The sequence below is a fragment of the Fusarium falciforme genome, chromosome 12 (assembly GCF_026873545.1).
Source record: "Fusarium falciforme chromosome 12, complete sequence".
Classification (NCBI taxonomy): Eukaryota; Fungi; Ascomycota; class Sordariomycetes; order Hypocreales; family Nectriaceae; genus Fusarium; species Fusarium falciforme.
In genome coordinates, this window is record NC_070555.1 from 372,359 (window position 1) to 392,821 (window position 20,463).

A 20,463-nucleotide genomic window follows, 5' to 3' on the forward strand; every position below is an offset into this window, starting at 1 on the left:
TCCAATCTTTAGAGCCCAACCCATGTTACAACTACGTAGTTACAACATGGGTAAAGTGATTAACTACGATCATATAACCCCCCTCGTCGTCGGAGAATACATGATAGCATCAACCCAGTCGCCATGAAACAATCCTCCCCCTTCAATTGGCCGTGCTGTAACCCCCAATCTCTCGTTTTTCGTCTTGACGCCTTTGCCGCTAGCTCGGTGGAATCCCGAGGCACCCCGGAAACACGATCAACTTATACCCGACCAATCAGGAGGGACCAGGTTCTGACACGTCATCGCAATTTTGTAGATCACTGTCTTAAAACTGGGAAAGTTTGTCGTGACGTCATGGTGGTGGTGTAAGTCCATGCACTAAAGTTCGCGTTGCCGACCAAGGACGCTGATCGAGCGACTTGCGGTGTGCAGCCATCGTGTACGATACCGTACCCATCATGACTTCTATATACCCGATGCCGCTGCTCTCCCGAGAGTTGACGCCGATCGTATCGCCAGACATCCGACTCCTCCTACAGACGACAAGTCGATAGCAGACACCCTGCCGCGATGAACCACGCCAACATGATCGAGGACAAGCACCTCAAGGTATCTCGGCACGCTCGCATCTACCTTTGACCTCCTGCTAAGGTTGCACCAGAAAACCTACATCATAGCCGTGCTGTGTTCCACCCTCGTCGGCACATTCACCTCGTCCATTGGCCTCTGGGACCGCGTCAAGGAGCGCCGCAAGCAGAACCATCGTGACACGACCCAAGACCAAGAGATCAAGAAGCTCAAGGAGCAGGTCGAAAAGTCGGGGAAAAAGGCCAAGGAAAAGGACCAGGCGCTTGAGAGGGAGAAGGAGACGGACGAGGTCAGCGCTTCGCTCAAAAAGTCGAGTGTCCTCATCAGCCGGGAATTCGAGGACGGATACGAACGACTGGGTCGGAAATTCGCCATCGGAGACGTAGTTACCGAGAATAAGCTGCAGGCACAGGTTATTGCTCTGCAGCAAACCGTCATCAATGTCCTGCAAGATGCCGTATACCACGGCCGGCGACTTGACCGCGTCGACATGCAACACCTTATCGCTGCTTCCAACGCCGCACGAGACGGATCCCTCGGAGCTCTTCGAGAGCAGCGACAGCGTCTCTTGATGGCTACCGAGAAGCCAAGGCCAGCACTGGCTCCGCCGCCGAAGCCGCTGCCTCCGCAAAAGGCACTCCCTGCTCCCGCTCGCAGCCGCGCATCGAGCATCGCCCGGTCCGAACACCCCCGATCCGAACCCGTCCGATCCGAGCCCGATCCTCTGTACTGCATATATAGCATTGATCTGCAGTGCGATAAGAATATGCGCATGGCCTCGACTTTTGCCCCTGGAGGCATCTGTCAATGTCCGGCCTGTGGGATCAAACTCGGTGTTGAAGCTGACGACATCTGGGCCATCCGAAAGCCAACTACAAGGTGGATCACGATCGACGGATACGAGCGAGAGGTCGATGAAGATCTCGAGTTCATCGTCAACCAACGATTCGTGATCAAGTGCCATACCCCAGACGGGGACTTTGCCTGCGTTCTCTGCACCAAGTTCCGCGACGGAGACGTTCTCTGTGCGAGCGCCGATGCATTGATCAACCACGTGGGTCGATCTCATAGTATTGAGGAGTTAGAATGGGAGCCTGACTTTCGTATGAGGGCTTTGTAAGTTATGCATTTTTGGGCGGAATCTTTTAAGCGGCATATCTCTTTGGGCGGACACTGTGAAGCGTGTGAACATTTTCTTGGGTGGCATCCTGCATTTGGTGTTTGGGAAAATTGCATAGTCGGATCTTTGATAGAGACTATAGATGATACACGATAGCGTTCATGAATGATGACAACTCTTTCGATGTTTGCTTTTGATCAGTCACATCTTAGCTTCGTGAGCTCCTGGGGATTTACTTGGATGTCTTTCCCCAAGACAACGTTCCCCTGACATACCAATCGGCTAAGAGATTAAGCTTAACAACACATACCAATAAGACCAGTAGCATTTGGAGCCATCTCTTGGCGCCTCTGGGCAGGCTGCGGGATGGGGTCTGGACCAAGGTGGGCTGAAACAGCTGAACAGCCTCCACTTGGCGGTGACTAACATTGGGCTCAGCCCGGGGTGAGTCAGACAACCACCATTAAAAGAGTCGTGTATAAAGCTGAGATTTAGGAGCCTGCTTTCTCCTTTGTTCAACAAAAAGAGCAACCGTCAAAATGGAGAACCAACCCCCATCCAAATCGCTGGCTTCACGCATGAAGGAGTACGAAGCAATAACGGAGATCCACCTCGATCCATTCAGGCCTGCCATCCTCCGACTCGACGGTCACTCGTTTTCCAAGTTCACAGCGTCATTTGCGAAACCATTTGATGGGCGATTACACACCGCCATGGTCAAGACGTGTGCTGACCTACTTGGCGCATATTCATCAGCCAGTTTGGCGTACACGCAGTCAGATGAGATCACCCTTGTGTTCCCAGATGGCGTCGGTAGCCAGTTCAATGGCCGTGTCACAAAGATTGCCTCGCTAGCTGCGGGACGTTGCTCTGTCCATTTTTACTCGCACCTCATGGACGCACTGTTCGAGACACCAGAACCACCCGTCAAGGGCTTTTCCCCACTCCCTTTTCCTCATTTTGAGAACCAGACACTTCCTCACTTCGATGGTCGCCTATTTAACGTCCCAAACGTTGAAGAGTGCCTGAGCAATGTCATATGGCGATGCCGCGGCGACGCCATCCGGAACAGCGTATCAGGCTTTGCAAGGAGTCTTTTCACAACAGAGGAGCTACACGGAAAGAACAAAGACGACATGCTCGACATGGTCAAGAAGAAGGGCTTTCCGTATGAACAATCTGTACCAAAATGGGCTCTAGAGGGGTCCATGGTGAAGAGGACTCTTGTCAAGATGGCAGCGGTAGATCAGAAAACCGGTGAAACAGTCGAGGTAGTGCGGACGAGGACAAGGTGTGAGGATAGAGGAATAACAGAGTTCTCGGATGAGAACTTGGCTCTGGTAAGGGACAAATACTGGCCTAAGACATGATGATAAGGGCAGGCTTCTGTATCGTACTGGCTGCCAAATGAGATGCTGAGGCAGGGATGGCTGGTTGACAGAACTACATTATTTGGTTATGATTTTGGCCGCTGCCGTCAGATGAGATTTGCATATATTAGCTACCTTAACTTGCCGCCTTGTTACGTGCTTCTCAATAAATCTCAGGCCTCACTGTGATGCACACTAACACCCTTAGCGTCTCCTCCATGCAACACTGCATCCTTGACATCCGGGGTCAAGCACCTCGATCCGAGTCTGCTTAACCTTCCGAAGCGGCACCTTCATCTCAAAGAGCTTGTCCACCTCCTCCAGAGTGCGATCCTTCATCTCGGGGACAAACAAGAAAGCAACAACCGTCATGACGAAGCAGATCGAGCCGTAAATGAACCCAACCTTGCCACCCAGACCTGCATAGTCGCTATTAGGCAGGTAGGGTAAAGTGAAAGAGGTGACAAAAGTTGTGAGGATGGAGATGCTGCAGGGGATCAAGCTCGTCTTTTCCTTCGCGCGGGCCGAGGTGACTTCTGCCAACACGACGTAAGATCTATACGGTTAGACTCCTGCCCTTAAAGGCTGGGATACAACTTATAGAGGACCCCATGAAATACAGTACGTGGCACTGAAGAGACACATGGATGCCACCATCATCTGTCTGGCAGCATATGTTGGATCAGGAACGGTGGACACAATGGCGACAATGTATAGGAATGCGTCCATCAAGAAGCCTCCCGTCAGCAGAATAGGCCTGAAATATTCAGTGAGCACGCTGTAGAGTTTCATCAGGATAAGTTGACCAACCGTCGTCCAAAACTGTCAACAACAAACCAAGTGCCAGCAGTGCCAATAACACCTGCGACATTAGCCAAGGCAGTAAACGAGAAGGCCTGTTTAGCAAATCCGTTTTGCGGGTAGAAAATAGCAGAGTAATGATTGACAAATGCCTGGCCAGTAATCTGCTGTCCAAACATGGCGAGGATGGCAATAATTGTTCGGAGCCTGTTGTGGCTGTCAAACAGTTCGCTCCAATTACCCTTGCTGGCATTAGCCTGGTCTGCTTGGATCTCAGCCATCTCGACTCTGATGTTGTTCTCTGTCAATTTGCCTCGAAGACGTTGGAGGGACTCTAATGCCTCGTCGGGACGGTCTTTCGATAGAAGCCAGCGAGGCGATTCAGGGATGAATGGCAAGAGAGCGAGCAGAATGACTGACACGACAAACTGAAGGCCAACACGGATGCGCCAATATACATCACGTGGAATGCCCTTAGTTCCCAAGTTGACGAGTGAAGCAACCGTCTGCCCAAAGATGATGACCATCTGGATAGTCGAGTTCATCAACCCGCGAAGCTCTTTAGGGGAGCACTCTGCCTAGCAAATAGGGGCAACAACGATGCAGAATCCCGCTATAGCAAAGTTGGCGACTCTGCCAACCGTGAACCGAGCCGCTAAACAAGCTGCTATTTGTAGAGAAACGCCCACGAGCGGGATGGAGGCAAGGATGAAGATGGCCATCTTTCGTCCCCAGCGCTCAGAGACTGAACCGCAGGTTATGGCCCCGATGAGTTTGCCAAAAAAGGGAGTCGAGGTCATGATAGATGAAAGGTAGCTCGGCAACGCGTAAAGATCTTTGTCGTCGTTGTATTTTCAGAATCTCTTGGCGAAAGCTGGAGATGTTAGATAGAGTATCAAAACGAAAGGGACTTGACTCACGCTGCATGGCCTGGACGCCTGCAAAGTTGCCGACATCAAAGCCAAAGTTGAAGGCACATAGAGCCATGTGACTAGGAGACTGTTAATGCGAGTATGCCAGAGAAGTTTATCAATTCTGACATGGCGACGAATGAAATCATCGGGGTAAAGTAGAGGAACCGCTCTATCAGCGACTACATGACGTGGAATATTGCTCTAGCCTCTCAGTTTGCCTTTCCAATGGAAGACTTCTTCTCGACTCCACAGCAGATGGAATGAGTCGCGCAGCGAATGCAGGCGGTCCCACAGAAACAATGACTACTGATTTACGTATGGAACACTCTGGTTGCGTTGTGTGTTAGACATCCAGGCACAAGTAGTTTGGCTCAAGGTGGTTCCTTTGGGACCCTCCTACTCTAGGCCAAGCGACCTGGATTTATTGTTTCGTCTTCCCTTGCATCCCAATGCCATTACGTGGTCTCTAATACGAACTGTGCATTGGAATTTATTGTGATTTGCCACTCATCCGCGGCAAGGCAAACTCGTACGAGGACGCCTCGTTGTGTGGAAGCATAGCCCCCGAGGCTCTGGCAAGGCAGATCGCACAGCAGATAAACAAGCCACCCCTCTCAGGTGAAGACTTTTTCAAGATCAAGTCCCTGACGTCTTTTCATCACCACATAGTGAACCCAAGAATCACCCACCGTTTCAAGTGAATTCGACATGTCTAGGATGGAACCAGTGGGTGCCGTGAAGTTCTCTCCTGCCAGTGTGAGGGCAGGTGTACAGGCTCTCGGTGCAATCAATACCTTGCGAGCTTTTCGCCGGATCCAAGAGCCATGCGGCAAACTAAAAGAGGAGGTGAGGCCGTTTTACCAGCTCGCTTTTAGATATCCCAACCCAGGATGCGATTCTAACACGGGGATAGGTGAACAGAATTCGCAATGCCATGGAGCTCATCTTCCAGGAAGGCTCCTTAGAAACAGCCATGGAGCAATCTCTAACGGAGGCTATTGATTCACAAGTCATTACGATTGCTCAAGACTTGGGCTATCTTCTGAGGAGCCGTACAGAACTTTTGAAACCCGATATACGAGGATCTATCCTCGTAAAGAAACGCATTCAGCATATCCGGGAGAGGGCTCTGGCCGTACTGGAGAACTTGGACCGCCTTTGTTACATACGTTTCCAGCGGTCATCGCTACTGCCAATTTGCCAACAGTATGTTGGCATACCCCTATGCATCTCGGCTCACGTGAAGGTTGGGCAGAAGTGCTTATTTGCTAACACTAATGATAGTGCATCTCATACTGAACCGTTAACCCCCCAACTATTGGAGGGCGATGAGGAAAACAACGATGTCGCCATATGGTTGAGGAAGCTGCCAACAAGGAGATTATCAGAGACACCTTGGCTCGATGATACTGCAACACCGCCCACCCATCTTAAAACGTTATCCGTTCGGCTACCTGTGCTCCAATTCCTATCAGCAGGGGGAACAGACGAGAGCCAGCACAACACCGCGAACTATCCCTTGGGGTTGTTAAAAATTCGGGGATTGTCCCCACCTATTTGGTGCAGTGTTGACTTGGAGCCATTCCTGGTCTTTTTGCAACCCCCCCCTGGCCACCCTTCTTGGCAAGTCGGCAGCCAACATCGCAGACCGATCTTAAACACAAAACTCTTCCAGGCTGAGCATGGCAACTTGTCCAGAGCGTTGAAGAGATGCCGCTCTCAGTTTAGGCCTGATCAAGTTAAAGCATTGTTTACAGATTTCCCAGTTGAAGTCGACGATTGCCCACCCGAAGAAACTGATGATGGCCTGCCTGGGAAGCTCTCCTACCTGATGCAGGTAATAAAATGGAAGTTGGAGGGGCAGGACTTTAATGAGAACACTGCCTTAATTTTAGCGGCAGAGCACAACGATTTCCAATTCTTGAACGTACTCATGAAGGCTTTGGCAGCTTCACACCGCGGCGAGGGTCACTTACGGACTATCCCCCCCTCTGTTGTCTCATACGCTGATAACTTCCCGTTGGATGTCTTTCCGGTTCATGTCGTTGAACTTGACCAAGCCGCTGGGGATCAAAACCATAAATCTGAACAGGAATCCTGCTCAGTGGATGGCAATAACTTGCAAGACCACGCGAAACATCCTCCATACGGGACAGTGATAAGTACGCTCAAGGCCTACGAGGCTGCCTAGATTCCTACTAACGAAGGTTATAGGGTCCTCATCCACACTGCCGGAGCTAGTCGATATCATCTTCCACAAACTTGCTCCCACTTTTGAACCGCCTGTGCCCTCAGGCAAGACTCGGGTCAGATGGAAATGCGTATGGTTGAACCCTGTTGTTGGAGCCTATTGCTATGCTGACATGAACTTAAGAGCTGTGGCGATGATCTGTTTGAGGATTTTACCGAAACCAAGCCGGGCTCTTTGGATGCTTTGAGAGCTCGCCTATCGGAAGAGCATAGAACACGCAGCTCCGGTCAGCAAAAAAGCGAATTCAACCCCCAATCAGTCCACAGTTTACTAGAAACTGTCCTCACTTGGGCGAAACAGCTCACAACACTACTAAGGGAGAAGCGTAATCAACTGACCAATACTCCTCTACCAACTCTTAAGTCACAGGTTCCACAACGTGACGGCTCGCAGCCAGGCCAGGAGATCCTGCACCTTCTCCTCTGTATTGACAAGGGAGAATCTCTCACCAGACTACACCAGGATCATCTCTGTAGTGTTAACGGAGACAAAGACCTCTTTGCGTTCCTGAGAGTTTGTTACCACAAACATAGGAAGTTCACTTCCTGGTTCACCCTGCGGAGTGTGAAGAGTGTGTCATTGACTAGAGTATGCCTTATCGAATACGATCTATTGATCAACACCAGCTTACTGACATTCCTATAGTTCAAAGTAGATGCCAACTACTTCGCGGGAGTCCATGACCACAGCGTAGCTTGCTCGTCTCAGTGCATCTGTCTCCCTCCTGTTGAGAGAGTAGAGTCAAACGAGTATCGCTGCGCACCAGCACCCAAGGTCGAGCTGGGCTACTTTCCCGCCCTTGGCCCACGAGAACTCCTGCACTACTTTAAAAAGCCCCATGATTTCGAGATCCCCCAGCGCAGCTACTTGAATCAGATTCCGAAGCGGGCGTGTGGGCAGTTGCGGGCAGCACAGGACCAGGCCGAACTTGGTTGGGGGTTGCATTTCGAGGAGGGGTGGCACTGGAAGACCATCTACTTCATCATGGTTGCCCTAGTAGCTGTGCCAGCCATGGTATTTGGGATTGTCTGGTCGATTGTCAAGGAAGACATCCAGAGTGCGTTTGCCATTTCCGGGGCCTGGATAGCTTTGGGGCCCTTGATGCTGGGGTATATGGCGATTCGAGATGTTTGACGTGGTGGAGGACCAAAATATGTTCGAAAGGTATCTAGATGTACACAGTCTTTGCCGTAATGACGTTAGGAAAGAAGGTAACTGGTCGGCAGGGGAATATTAGCAAGGCCAGATCTTTTCGTCTCTACAAAACTGGTGTATTACTGATCAAAGCTTCCAGTTCCGGTCAATATCGCTTTCGATGCTCTCGAAAACCTTGACGCCCTGCTTGCCCAAAGCAGTGCCTACGGCCACCGCGCTTGCACCGACCGCTCTCATCCTCCAAAAGCCATCACCATCACGAACCCCACCAACTCCGATGATGGCAACATGTTTCAATTCTTCGGTTTGGTTAACAAATCTCCGCAAGGTTGACACGTTTCCGAGAGCGAGAGCGTGTAACGGTGGACCAGCCATACCACCGACACCAAGGTTTGGCAGCTGGGGCGTCAGGTTGTTCCCGCCATCTTGTTCGAGGATGAGGCAAGATCCGAGAGTGTTTGTCGCAGTGATGAAGCTGATAGAGGACGCTGCCGGTACGAGCGTCTCAATCAAGGAGGTGAACTGGCCCTCGTACGTGTAAGGTGGTGTTTTGATTCCAATTGGAATTGCAGGGTTCTTGGGCAGTATGGAAAGGTATTTCTCAAGAGCTGCGCCGTGATACGCAGGTGGTGGGGCGCCAGGGATGTTTGGGCAGCTCAGGTTGACTTCCATTGCCAGAGGAAAAGACAGGACTTTTGAAGTGGACGCAAGCAGCTCATAGGAAGCCAGAATATCTTCGGGTGAGCCCGTGACGCTTACAATGAAAGTCTTCTTCATCGTCGGAAGCCGGTCGCCAATTTCCTTGAGAAACTTGATGTATCCTTCCAAAGGGATTGGGCTGTAACCAAGACTGTTTAGACTGGCTGTTGCATTCTCTGTGTGGCCCGCGGGGGGAACTTGGTTCGAGGAAGTTCCCTCGTTTGGCTTTGCCGTAGCAGGGTCAAAGAAAAGATATCGATGGCTGGCATCCTGGTGGTTGAAACCCTTGATAAGAGACGTCCTTGTCGTGACAGCACCTGTTGATGGGCAAGCGGCTAGGGCAATGAGATCATCAAGGTCTGTAGCCCATGGAGTCGCTGAGTTTAGCAACGGAGGGTCGATAGCCAGACGAACAGGCATAGTTGCGGTGTTGGTGGATGGTTGTTGAGGGTGAGGGGTTCACCGTGTTGCATTGCAGTCGAAGATAAAGGTCGTTGATAAGGTTGGGCGGTTATGTAATCTTGGTGGTGGGACTGGAATGGCGATAACCTCGGCACCACCAGGTGCGCTGATCTCCGGCCGTACAACGAACATACCTACAACTAAGGTTAATGTGTTTTTAGAGTTTGAAGGGTTCCAATGAACGCTGAAGAGCAAAGTCGAGAATGAGGAGCCTGGCCGAACTAGAAATGGGCAAAGATGGTTCATTGAGAGTTAGGGGATGGCATATGACGACTCGAGACAAAAAGTGAAGAAGTCTTAATGAAGTCAGATTGACAAAAATAATGCTTGTCCATTTTATGCAGCATCCGAATCCTCTAGACAAACGCCGATGGTAAAACTGGCTTAAGCAGTCTCCAAGACAACACCAACAACTTAAACCTTCTGCAAGGCAAGACCATCAAAGTACCAATCGAGCTCAGAACCACTCGAATAAATCTTGAACATGAATGAAGCCTCACCGCCCTGGCCCTCACGCACAGTGAACCTGGTGTAGAACTGATGCCATCCCCCAATGTACTGGGCCGGATACTCAGGGAAAGCCTCATAGATGGTCTGATCGCCGCGGTAGATGACGGTGCGGATCAAGTCGAAAGGCTCAATGTCCTTCTTGTTGGACTTGGCTAGGAAGGTGATCCGATAGGAGGAGCCAGGCTCGAGGTGGAATGTGGGCAAGTACTTGACCTTGACTACGCCTTGATCGGCGACTTCCAGGACGCGAAGGGCCCAAGAGTCTGGCTGTTGGATGTCGAGGTAGAAGTCCCCCTCCTTTTCCATATCTAGACCCCACTTTTCGACATTCCGGTCCTCAAAGTCCAAGTTGAAGAGGGTGTCGGCTGGCGATAAGTCATTAGAATGGGGCTCAAGAGTGTGTGAGGAGCATGCACTCACCGTTGGTACACTGATAACATTCAAGCTGAGAAAAGTAGCTACCGCTAGCCTCGTCACGGTGGCCGACAGAAGCAAAGTTTCCAGAAAAGAGCTGGCAAAAGCCAGATTCGGGACGAAAGTTGAAGAAGGTGCACGAAGGAGTCTTGGCGCAAAGATCGGCACATTGGGTTACTCGAGGGATGTTTTGAGGATCGCCAATCTTTCCAGAGTCGTCGTTGATGTAGCCTTGCTTTGAGCAAGCCAACTTGCTTGGGCGGGCGTTAATGATGGAGCAGTAGGGCTCAGAGTCACGAGGGAGGACGGCTGCGCTAGCTCCAGAGAGGAGGAGGCCAGCGAGGGCTGTGAGGTATTGAGATGATCGCATGGCTGAGTTTCTCTGCGCAGATATTATTGAGAAGGATGTTTCTTGTTTAATTGTATTGAACAGTACAGGTCTCATGAGTTTGCAGTAAATATATACAACTCCCAGCTCCTTCATCGGCTTGTTGTTGAAATGCAATTACGGCCATCGAGTGTGTAACTGCGCCTCACAGCCCATCGGGCTCCGAGTAAGCGGAGTACTGGCTGAGATTGAGCAAGGCATATTAATGCTTCATCTGGTCCATAATTAGCCAGTAACGGGATTGTGTGACAGTGTCGAGCCCAGCCACACGACAAAGGCCGAGGGCGTTGAATCCGCTTACTTGCAGGGGTTGAAAGGTCGCCGACCTGCGAATGCATGCACAGTCGGCCAAGTCCGAATGCGGCCTCTTTTCTGACACTATCAAGCGCCACAGAAGCTGAGTTCAATACTCGACTATATGTCAAACATGGAAGCTGTCGCGCAAGCAGAGTCACATATGTCGAGGGGCCGCCAAGCATAAATCAGAGAACTGTTGCATTTCATCAAAGAATATCGTCACAAAATGAAGAAAACTCTAACTAAGGTGCCCCCAAGTCATAGCCAATTCCTAGTCGCAGCACTCCTCACACAAACAAAAGCCTTGCACAGGAAACTCAAGCAGTGCGAGTCATCTTGACCTCGCTCAACCCCGACCCACCATCATCCCTCGTCGAACTAACAGCAAGCTCAAACTTGGTAGTGGCACCAGCAGCAGCCGCAATATTAACAGTTCGAGTCCTGATACCAGTGTTCCAAGCAGTTGTTCCAACCTTGCGGATACTCCATTCGATGCCTGGGTCGGCTTCAAACGTGACACGCATCTTTTGGCCGGCCTTGATGGAGAAGATGTTGATGGCGCCTTTCCAGGCACTGCCTGTGACCGACTTGGAGTAAGTGCCGCCAACTTTGGCAACGTTGACAAGGGGATGGGTAGTTGTGGGTGGTCCTCCGAGTTTGAGGGGAATCTTCTGGCCGTTGGGGTACTTGATGGTCTGGTCCCTGCAGGCAAGGACGAAGCGATGCCATAGAGTAGATGTAATCTTTGTGTCTATCGACAGCGACTTCCGCTCAAGTTCGTAGGTTGCCTTGTTAGGATGCCCCTTCATCCAGTTGTTGACATCAGTTGGAGACCATCCGCCTAATCTATCGGCAAAGTGGAAGAAGAGGGCAGCAGCCTCGTCATTCTGGTAGAGAGGGATTCCGAATTGATACTCTTCAGGGTAGAGGCCGCGGTTCATGATAGCGTTGGTGGTAGGGTAGGCAAGCCCATCAAAGTAGCGAGCAATGCCCTGACGCCACCATTCATTTCCGTCTGTCCAAGCAGTAACAGTCGGACGATGGAACTGCTCCACGCACTGGTACATGCCCTTGATGACATCCTTCTGAATAGCCAGAAGAGGGTACTTGCTAGTACCGGGAGGAAAGTCGATGATCATGTAGCAAGGATCCTTGGTACCAAAGTTGTTGTCGTCGACTTGAACGATATCGCCGAGGACGCCCGAGACAAAGCCAATGTGAATCTTGAGAGGACCAGCCATCGATCCAAAGATACCAACGCCTTTCTTGATGGCAGCAGCGACACCGTTGACGATCTCGCTGTAGCGAGGTTCCTTCTGCCAATGCCCAGGAACCTGGTACAGACGAGCAGTGATGGAACCTCCTGTGATGGTCCGAGTCCAGGCATTGTTGCAGGTACTTCCTACAAGATCCTGTGCACTCTGAGGAAGAGGTCCTTTCCAGACTGGGCAGCTGAACAACTGGCGGGTCCACCATTTGCTCCAGTCGACCTCGAAGCCGGGGAGCAGAGTCGGGCCGGCCGGTTCGGGGGCCGGGCTTGCGGTGGTAGGGGCGAGACCCGTGAGGGCGGTCGCAACGATGGCGAGGAGCCGGAGGGAGTTGACCATGGCGAGTTTGATCAAAAGTGAATGGCAGTATCAAGTTGAAGCTCCCATGGGCGTGAAATCAAGGAAAGGACGAGCAAAGGGGAAGTATTTTAACAACTCAGCTTCTCTCGCCAAGGATTCTAGGCTTCAACTATTTTTACTCGACCGCCTAAAAAAATCAAGCTTAAATTTCCTGGGTCTTCTAGTGTACCCTCACAAGAAGCCACCACGTCTCCATTTGAGGCAGAAAGCCGTTAGCATTGGCCCATGCTTAAATATCGTGGCGGCGCCTCACTCGAATGCCGAGTCGCACTGAAGCTTCTGGTTGGTTGGTGTTTTCAGCCTTGGACGCTACTTGTGAGGGCTGAAACCCGTCCTGGCAATCTCCGTTGAGTTGCGGAGGGCGGTGAACACGAGGGCAGAGAGTCACACCGGGAGAAGTTTTTGGTCCTCATTAGAAGGGATATAATGAGTTGCCTTTGACTTCTCCCGTGCTCTAAATGACACTGGCTTGGGCACTTATAAATGACAGAAATACAAGCCATCGATTCGGTAACGGGAACACGCGACACTCGCCGGGAACGACAAGGGATGGGTCCGTCCCAATCAGGCAGCAGCATAATGAAAGAGGCGCGCCGATATTCTTCTCAAAGGATCCTTTCGTTGGGTAGCATCGCAGTCGCCAAGCTCGACCTTGTACCACGCGACTCCTAATATCCGTTTCTCAACGGATCTGGCGGCGGTTGGAGGCCTTGAAGCCGGGAAGCAGGCGCTGGCAATGAGGCTTGGCGCATGCAGGTACTCAAAGCGCATGCCCAAGAAGTGAGGAGTCGCTACTTGTCACCATTTAGTGATGGTTGGGACAAGAGGCTGAGCAGTGAATGGGTGCCATAAACAAGAATAGATGGAGGGGATACGGGCAACGGGACGGCGACAACAAAGACAAAAATCGTATCCAAGTGCCCTATTAAACCAGCGGTTTCTGTCCCATCCAAAAATAGTACTTCTCGTATGTATGAATCTCTGTATCATAAAGATCCTTTCTTGCCGCCGCTAGGAATGCCTCGATGTCCTTGGCCTCCATAATCCGGCGGAAAGGTTTTGCAGCCATGGCTCCAAACATGTCCTCCACGGCAGTCCGACAGTACAGTCCTATTAGGCGTAGCTTCTGATCCTATTTGTGCCTTTGATTAGCAGCGTGAGTAACTGCAGGACGAAGGGAAAGTTACCTTTGCCCACGCTCCAATGGGCACCTTTAATACTATGCATCCCACGTTGATGAAGCCAGCTTTTTGGAGGGGCTCCCCAAGTCTCTCGCCAGCTCTGAAGTTCATGCCGAAACTTCTTACAGCAGCCTCGGCCGTGTCAAAGAATTTGCCTAGGGAGGAGTCAGGCGGAAGAGATCCATCATCGCAGTTTGCACGAGCATCGAGCTCCTGGATTTCTATCCACCCTCCCGGATTAAGATGTCTGTAGGCTGCGTTCAGTACACTTTCAGCAACTAGAATAGTCAACCAGAGTAAGGTCTGCGGCTACTTACTCATACGCTTGTTGAAGGACTGTTGGTTGATCTTTCAACCACGGACTGATACAGCGCATGTGCACAAAGTCATAGCCATCTCCAAGCATCCATGAATCTTCTATGTCGTCGACAACGAATTTCAGGTTCGGTGGCACCCACAAGGGCTGTATAGGACTGAGGTCAACACCAACGACGGAAGCGCTGGGGTACATGTCGGCCACTACAACCATCAGATGTGTCCGGAAACTACAGGGCCTTTTGGGAGTCACCTTCAATAGCCCAAGAGCCAGTCCCAGTGCCCAAGTCCAGGACCTTCTGTGGGTTATTACCGACCGGGGCGAAGAATAGCTTGCCGCTAGTCAGCGTTAGCGAGCTGCTCCTCCCACGCTGCAGGGACTTACTCGGTAAGTTCAAGCATCATTACATGCTTCATATCATCTCGATTCTGCTCGGCATCGTCATTCGGGATCGGATACCTGGCAGCTCGTCAGGTTACACATCGGCAGTCGAGATCGGTCTGAAACTCACGTCCCATGCCGATAGTGGTGATACTGCCTCAGCATCAGGTCAGTCTGTCAAGGACATACACACAACTAGCAATAAATACTCACCCGCCTTCCATTCTCATAAAAGTGTTGATATATACTCGAATTCAAGCTTGCAGCCTGAAAGCTGACAGACTCGGCATCGTAATCAGACGTAGGAAACTCGTCCACCTCGTCGACCCGGTCTCGCGATTCGATTGGCTCAATAGTAGCAGCATGAGCAAAAGCCCCCGCTTCCATTTCGACGGTTAGACAGTTGGACAAGAGGTGAACAAATGGGGCTTCTTGGTGTGATGTACGACCATGTTTGCCGGCGCGAACCCCGCAGGCGGAAAATGGCTCATGAGATGTTTGAGTTACATCAGAGGCGCAGATCCAGGTCTTGGCACCACGAGATGTAAATGAGGCAAAATAGCCAGCCTCGGCTTAAGCTCTTTGTTTCTGCAGTTGTAACCTAATGGCATAATTCACGTGTTTGGACTTGAAATGCATAATGTCGTTATATTTATGTCCCAAACAAGATCTCGGCTAAAGTGGTCACGAGACTCTTCGGAGCCGTCTATAACATCACGCCACTCCTTGGAACCCAATCATGATTGCAAAGACTCTACAGTGCATCCACAAATTGTCCATATGTTCTAGAACATGCTAGTAGTATTCAATGTCAGGGGAATTAGCTGAGGATGAGTTGGAGTTTTGGCGGAGAGTTTCGAGTCTTGACAAGTGCCGGGTAGGAGGGCCAAGTATGGGATCTTGGCATGCGTCAACTACCTAGTTATCTCGATACATCCTTCTCACTTCGTTACCTAGTTAATAGCATCCTCATCCAATACCCGATATGGTCTTGGCAAGATAGACTCTGAAATCGTGACTGGTTAGCATTGGTGGCTTTTCATGTTCTGTTTTGGCGGGTTGGTGTGTCATCAATTTTTGATGTTTGATAAGATCATGACCTTTCACCAGACTCAATCTCCACCGAATATCAGCACTAATCTGCCCGAGGAACCAACGGTACATCATTAACAAGGTGTCCTGAAACTCGCAAAGACCTGAATGTGTTTCAAGTGACAGATTGAGGACCAGAACAAGTCATCCACCGTCAGAAGTATGGCGCATATGCAACCTGAGTTGCCTCAAGATTTGGAATCCGACAAGATCATCTCGGACTTTCATTGCTTAATTAAAAAAAAAAACACCTTTTTTTAGGGTGTTTGTCAACGGCTGAGACCCTGTCGTCTTACCTGGATCCACAGCATAAGCGCCGAGTCGCGTGGCTGAGCTCTGTGCTTACTCTTCGCAATCCAAGGACGAATCAAACATGACCAACTTGCAGGGCATAAGCTATAGACCAGGTTCCTCCCTCGGCTATGCTTAAAAAGTAGCTTGAAGGATCAAACCGTCATCCTCGGCGTCAGCCGTGAGGCGCGGGTGTCCGCTTATGGGGGCTGGGGGATCGCTTAGAACAGGAATAGCTTCAGGTACACCAGCCTTCTTTTGACTAGTCTATGGATCTTTGGTGTTTTTGGGGGCACGAGTCTGACAGTGATCTTTAAAAAGTGAGTTCTCTGTCAGCAGCTTACTTTTGACCCCACAGCATGCATTCCCTTACATGCCCGCCTTTTCCCACATATCCTCTAATCTTTGTTCTCTTTTTTTTTCTCCCTGTGTTTAGCGGTATAGACTCGGCGATTTCAACATGGTTTCATCGGCGCTTTCTTTCCTCCTTGGGTCATTGGCCATTGGCGCCGTGACAGCGAAGCCTGTGTCTACTACTACTACTGTGTCTTCTTGCGTCCCCGTTCCCACAACAGTTGCACCCGGAGATCCCACTGTCACCTTCATCACTCAGCGTGAGTATTATTAGGAAAAACAACCAATCTTGTCTCTCTAACTTCTTTCAAGCAGAGGAACGCGATGACGATAAAAAGCCCAGCACCTCCCTCCACATCGACTTCGAAGACAACAGCCTCGACCACTGGACCATCAATTCCGACAAATCCTTCTCCTACAACATCGAACACCTGCAGACTCCCTACGGAGACTCACATGTGTTCAAGATCATCGAGCCTACCGCAGAGGGCTACGCCTTTATCGACTACAAGGAGGTCTTGAAGCTCGAAAAGAGCACACGCGGCTACAAGGTTGCCTTTACCGCCAGGTGCAGCTGGATCGATAAGGACGGCGTCACAGATTGGTCACCTATCGAGGTCATCCTCAAGCACAGCGGTAGCAGAGTCTTCGAGACAAGGCCTTCCAACGGCAAGGACCTGGGCAATGGCTGGGCTCGGTTTGAGGAGGAGCTTCAGAATGAGGACGTCACTGGTGATACCAAGTTGAGAATCAGGGTCAAGTCTACGGGTTGGTCCTTGCAATGGTACTTTGACGACATCGTGGTCGAGAAGATCGAGTAGAGAAGCCCTTCTATTGATCCTCGATCCTCATGTAAAGTACCAAGAAGGCGCCTCAGGAGTACCGGGATTCTTGAAGCCGAAATGAATACCCCTGGAAGCTTCCCCTGCATTAAAGATAATTTGTTGTCCGTCTGCTTCGTTCAGTTGGTAGAGCTTTTCGTTTTCAGCTCGTTCTTTCCAGATCAAATAATACTACAAACAATCAACATTGTTCTGATCAAGTCCTTGAAGCTGTGATACTCACTCCTTGCGGCTGAAGAATCGCCACCTGTCCACTCCGGCTCGATTGATCAACACAGATGGTCGACCACCGATCCCCAACGTCTATGTGGACATCCTCGGTGGCACGCTCAATATATATCAACTTGTTAGTGGACGACCTTCTAAGCCAGACTTGGAAGCCGACACGTCACGTACGAATTGGCCGTTGATAAGAGGTGCAACAAGGTAGTCTTGTACCTTTCAGTTCACGTAAACTGAGCGTTGGGAAAGAGTGGCTGAAAATCCCCACGGGCTGGAAGCTGAAACCAGTACAGACGGTATTCATGACGTCACTGACCTTGCGCGCAATGACGAGGTTATCGCCACAGCACTGCCTGGATAGGGTCTCATCAATTATGACCTGGAGTGTAGAAGAAGTCATGGTGATTGACGCGTCTATAATAAAATTACTTAGTTAAGAGTTGAGATCAACTGCGACTTATTGAGGCGGGCGAAGACAGACGCGTTATATAGCTAGATACTCTTGCCGTAACCTAGTCCAGATGCGTTGAGGCATTCAATGGATTGTGAGTGGCCTCTTCTTAATAGAATTGGTGTAGCCTTGGGTAGATCCAATTAGGCTAGATACTTAATAGTTACAAGCGTATAGAGATTTGGCTTCTAATACCTCTCGAATGGGCCGCAGTTCTAGACATTTTTGAGGGCTATGATTCAACTGTCACCAACCATGCTGATTTTATTAAACTTGAGCAGCATGCGAGCTTGTACGGTGGTTAGTTCCAAGTTTTTTCGGCTTCCCGGCTCAGCGTTGTTCGCCCCCTTGTGATCCCATTTAACCGACACACCCCAATGTCAATATGAAGCATAAGAAAACTCACTAGCCAAGCTATCCTGTGAAATGCGTAACCTGATCCCCTCCATAGTAGTTCCTCCATCACATAAGACTAAAATCCATCTGGATCTTGGCAAGATCCCCTATCTTTGGTGCCCAAAACTCTATCCCGCCAGTGAAGCCAACTCGTTGATAGACTCCGCATTCTATTTCAGCAACAATCGTGAAATGCCGATTTGGAAAAGAAATTTGTCGAGCCAGCTCGATGGCCAAGCAGGCACCCATGGCCCGTACATCTAGATCCTGTTCAGTGACATTGAACCTCCACTTCACTGGTTTGCTATCCACTGTCCAGGCTACGGCCTCGATCTTGTCATATGACGGACCACTGGCAAGTTGAATTGGTGCAACTAAACCAGAGCAGAGGAGCCTGTCTGAAATGGGCATATGGTGATTGCCGCACTTGTGAAAATACTCATCCAAGTCACACTCCTCGCCACATTCGAGTTGAACTTTGAATTGGATGTCAGAGGTGCTTCGGAGTTGCCTCCATTCGTGCTCATCGAATGCCCATTTTACCCTCCCCTCCCAGCCTGCCCATGACCAGCTTGGAAAGCCGTGTCGCCGCTTTACAGGGTTCTTGACATCCCAGCAGAGTCCAGCGCAAAAGCCCACAGTCGGAGACCACTCGTAAGCGTGGTAGATCTCTTCAGCCTCCTTCGGCCCAAGACCTGACGGTTTGGGTGGCCTGGGGAGAATTGGCACTCCCTTGCAGTGTCGAATCTTGTGCGGACCCTGTTTCAACACGCGTAATACGCCAGACATCCCATCTAAGACGTCCGAGGGGTTAGTGAGTGACTTTGCGCTGTACTCGGTGATCCGTTCAACAACCTCCCACTCAGTGCGCCCGAGATCCCGGGGGAATATTCCAAGGTTCACACCATCGCAGAACGAGGCTTTGAAGCGGGTCGAGTCCTTTAGATGCAACGCAGACATCTGAAGCTTTAGTACTTCGAAGCAATACATGCCGCAGCACTCAAAGTAGACTTGGTGATCGGTGAAAACCAATCGTCTCCGAGAGAGCAGCCCTTCTTGGTAGGTCCAACCTCTCTTATTCCACGCAGACCACCCGATGAGCATACGAGGGTCTGTCATTGATGAGACAAGGTGATGCTTTCCGATCTTCGCGGATGGTTGGATCACCTGCCTTGGCGACACACCAGGGAGGCCATACTCGGCGTTCGTTCCGCCGGCAGCGATGATTGTTAGCTCTGCATGGTTGTAGATAAGATCCATCTTGTGAACTTGTTCTGCGACCTCTTCTTGGCAAGACTGATTGATACAATATCGATCTACCCATAGGTACCTGAAACCCATAGCTCGCGTCGCCGTCATGGCATCTTTGATGGTTTTCGGAACGTCGTCTGGTAAAGAGTTGACAGATGAGACGGCGCTGTTGAGTCCACCTCCCCAGAGATAGCTAAGAGCGATATATGGCATTCCATTGGCAGGAATAATCGTATTTGTGTCGCAATCGATGAACTTGAGTGAAGAGATCATACCCAGTTCGTCATTGCCGCGAACTGTAGCGCAAGTCTTGCCATGCCGAGTCCTGCAGTAGCGCAGCCAAGACTTGACGAGATCGAAATTGGTGCGTGGCCCCAAGAGACGAACAATTTCCATGTGTTTAGACTGGGAAACAATGTATGGAATGCCGTAGTGATGGTATTGGTCCAGTGATAAGAGGGTCGTATCGATCGATGCCCACCCTTGGTCCATAATCCGCCTGCTGGAGAATGATCGAAGTTGCTTCTCGTTTTCGATCATCTCTTCCTTGGACCGTCGGAAGGTTTTCATAACCAGCTGACATAACGGGCAACTGTCAAGGTTGGCCTGATCAACGGGGCCTTCCCATCCTTGAACTTCTTCCCCGACCTTTGTGAGGTGACTTCTGCGGAAGAGAGCGTTCAGGTTAATCCTCCGACATCGTTTACAGAGCGGACTGCTGTCGGATCTCCTATGCATCATGTACTTGGTAGATATCTTGGTGATTGGTGTTTCGATCTTGGGTGAGATTATTGATTGTGATTTGGTAGTCACATCGCCAACTGCGCCGTCTGTTGTTTAAATGACATGACCTGTGCTTGGGCGGTTAAAATTTCATCTTTGTAGCATGAAACCGGTCTCTGAAGTGGCCATGGGAGGAACAAATCGGAGAGTAGGTGGAAGCGCCTTGGTAGTTGTGTTGGCCGGCTAGGCCGCTATAGTGGGCCTGGCTCCCCACCATGATGAGTTCTCCTCTGGCCACGGTATTAACAGCGCTTGCATCTTTGCCAGAAATCATCATACTTGTCTTGATATACGTATGTTTGCGTAGATTCTTTTCCAGCCAGA

At 50.5% G+C, this 20,463-nt stretch overlaps 9 protein-coding genes across 9 annotated transcripts; 3 read left to right on the plus strand and 6 right to left on the minus strand.

Annotated features, from left to right (window-relative positions):
• Positions 1-552: 552 nt before the first annotated feature.
• On the plus strand, positions 553-1,690 carry NCS54_01386300 (Hypothetical protein; the record flags this gene model as incomplete). The annotated part of the gene is made up of 2 exons (XM_053159032.1): positions 553-591; positions 644-1,690. The coding sequence occupies 2 exons, from the start codon at positions 553-555 to the stop codon at positions 1,688-1,690; spliced, it is 1,086 nt and encodes a 361-aa protein (XP_053015007.1).
• A 539-nt stretch (positions 1,691-2,229) lies between these two features.
• Positions 2,230-3,060, plus strand: NCS54_01386400 (TRNA(His) guanylyltransferase; the record flags this gene model as incomplete). The annotated part of the gene is made up of 1 exon (XM_053159033.1): positions 2,230-3,060. One exon carries the CDS (start codon positions 2,230-2,232, stop codon positions 3,058-3,060), a length of 831 nt encoding a protein of 276 aa, XP_053015008.1.
• A 204-nt stretch (positions 3,061-3,264) lies between these two features.
• Positions 3,265-4,388, minus strand: NCS54_01386500 (MFS domain-containing protein; the record flags this gene model as incomplete). The annotated part of the gene is made up of 3 exons (XM_053159034.1): positions 3,265-3,616; positions 3,686-3,817; positions 3,871-4,388. 3 exons carry the CDS (start codon positions 4,386-4,388, stop codon positions 3,265-3,267), a joined length of 1,002 nt encoding a protein of 333 aa, XP_053015009.1.
• Positions 4,389-8,307: 3,919 nt separating this feature from the next.
• On the minus strand, positions 8,308-9,315 carry NCS54_01386600 (Dihydroorotate dehydrogenase; the record flags this gene model as incomplete). The annotated part of the gene is made up of 1 exon (XM_053159035.1): positions 8,308-9,315. Exon 1 carries the CDS (start codon positions 9,298-9,300, stop codon positions 8,308-8,310), a length of 993 nt encoding a protein of 330 aa, XP_053015010.1. The 5' UTR covers positions 9,301-9,315.
• Positions 9,316-9,756: 441 nt separating this feature from the next.
• On the minus strand, positions 9,757-10,636 carry NCS54_01386700 (Apple domain-containing protein; the record flags this gene model as incomplete). Its single annotated transcript, XM_053159036.1, has 2 exons — positions 9,757-10,217; positions 10,273-10,636. 2 exons carry the CDS (start codon positions 10,634-10,636, stop codon positions 9,757-9,759), a joined length of 825 nt encoding a protein of 274 aa, XP_053015011.1.
• A 632-nt stretch (positions 10,637-11,268) lies between these two features.
• Positions 11,269-12,558, minus strand: NCS54_01386800 (Hypothetical protein; the record flags this gene model as incomplete). The annotated part of the gene is made up of 1 exon (XM_053159037.1): positions 11,269-12,558. One exon carries the CDS (start codon positions 12,556-12,558, stop codon positions 11,269-11,271), a length of 1,290 nt encoding a protein of 429 aa, XP_053015012.1.
• Positions 12,559-13,504: 946 nt separating this feature from the next.
• Positions 13,505-14,850, minus strand: NCS54_01386900 (Hypothetical protein; the record flags this gene model as incomplete). The annotated part of the gene is made up of 7 exons (XM_053159038.1): positions 14,671-14,850; positions 14,588-14,610; positions 14,461-14,535; positions 14,329-14,414; positions 14,078-14,279; positions 13,767-14,007; positions 13,505-13,711 (listed from the first exon to the last, which is right to left on the minus strand). The coding sequence occupies exons 1-7, from the start codon at positions 14,842-14,844 to the stop codon at positions 13,505-13,507; spliced, it is 1,008 nt and encodes a 335-aa protein (XP_053015013.1). The 5' UTR covers positions 14,845-14,850.
• A 1,450-nt stretch (positions 14,851-16,300) lies between these two features.
• On the plus strand, positions 16,301-17,015 carry NCS54_01387000 (Hypothetical protein; the record flags this gene model as incomplete). The annotated part of the gene is made up of 2 exons (XM_053159039.1): positions 16,301-16,454; positions 16,507-17,015. The coding sequence occupies 2 exons, from the start codon at positions 16,301-16,303 to the stop codon at positions 17,013-17,015; spliced, it is 663 nt and encodes a 220-aa protein (XP_053015014.1).
• Positions 17,016-18,171: 1,156 nt separating this feature from the next.
• NCS54_01387100 (HET domain-containing protein) lies at positions 18,172-20,094 on the minus strand (the record flags this gene model as incomplete). Its single annotated transcript, XM_053159040.1, has 1 exon — positions 18,172-20,094. The coding sequence occupies one exon, from the start codon at positions 20,092-20,094 to the stop codon at positions 18,172-18,174; it is 1,923 nt and encodes a 640-aa protein (XP_053015015.1).
• Between the last annotated feature and the right edge of the window lie 369 nt (positions 20,095-20,463).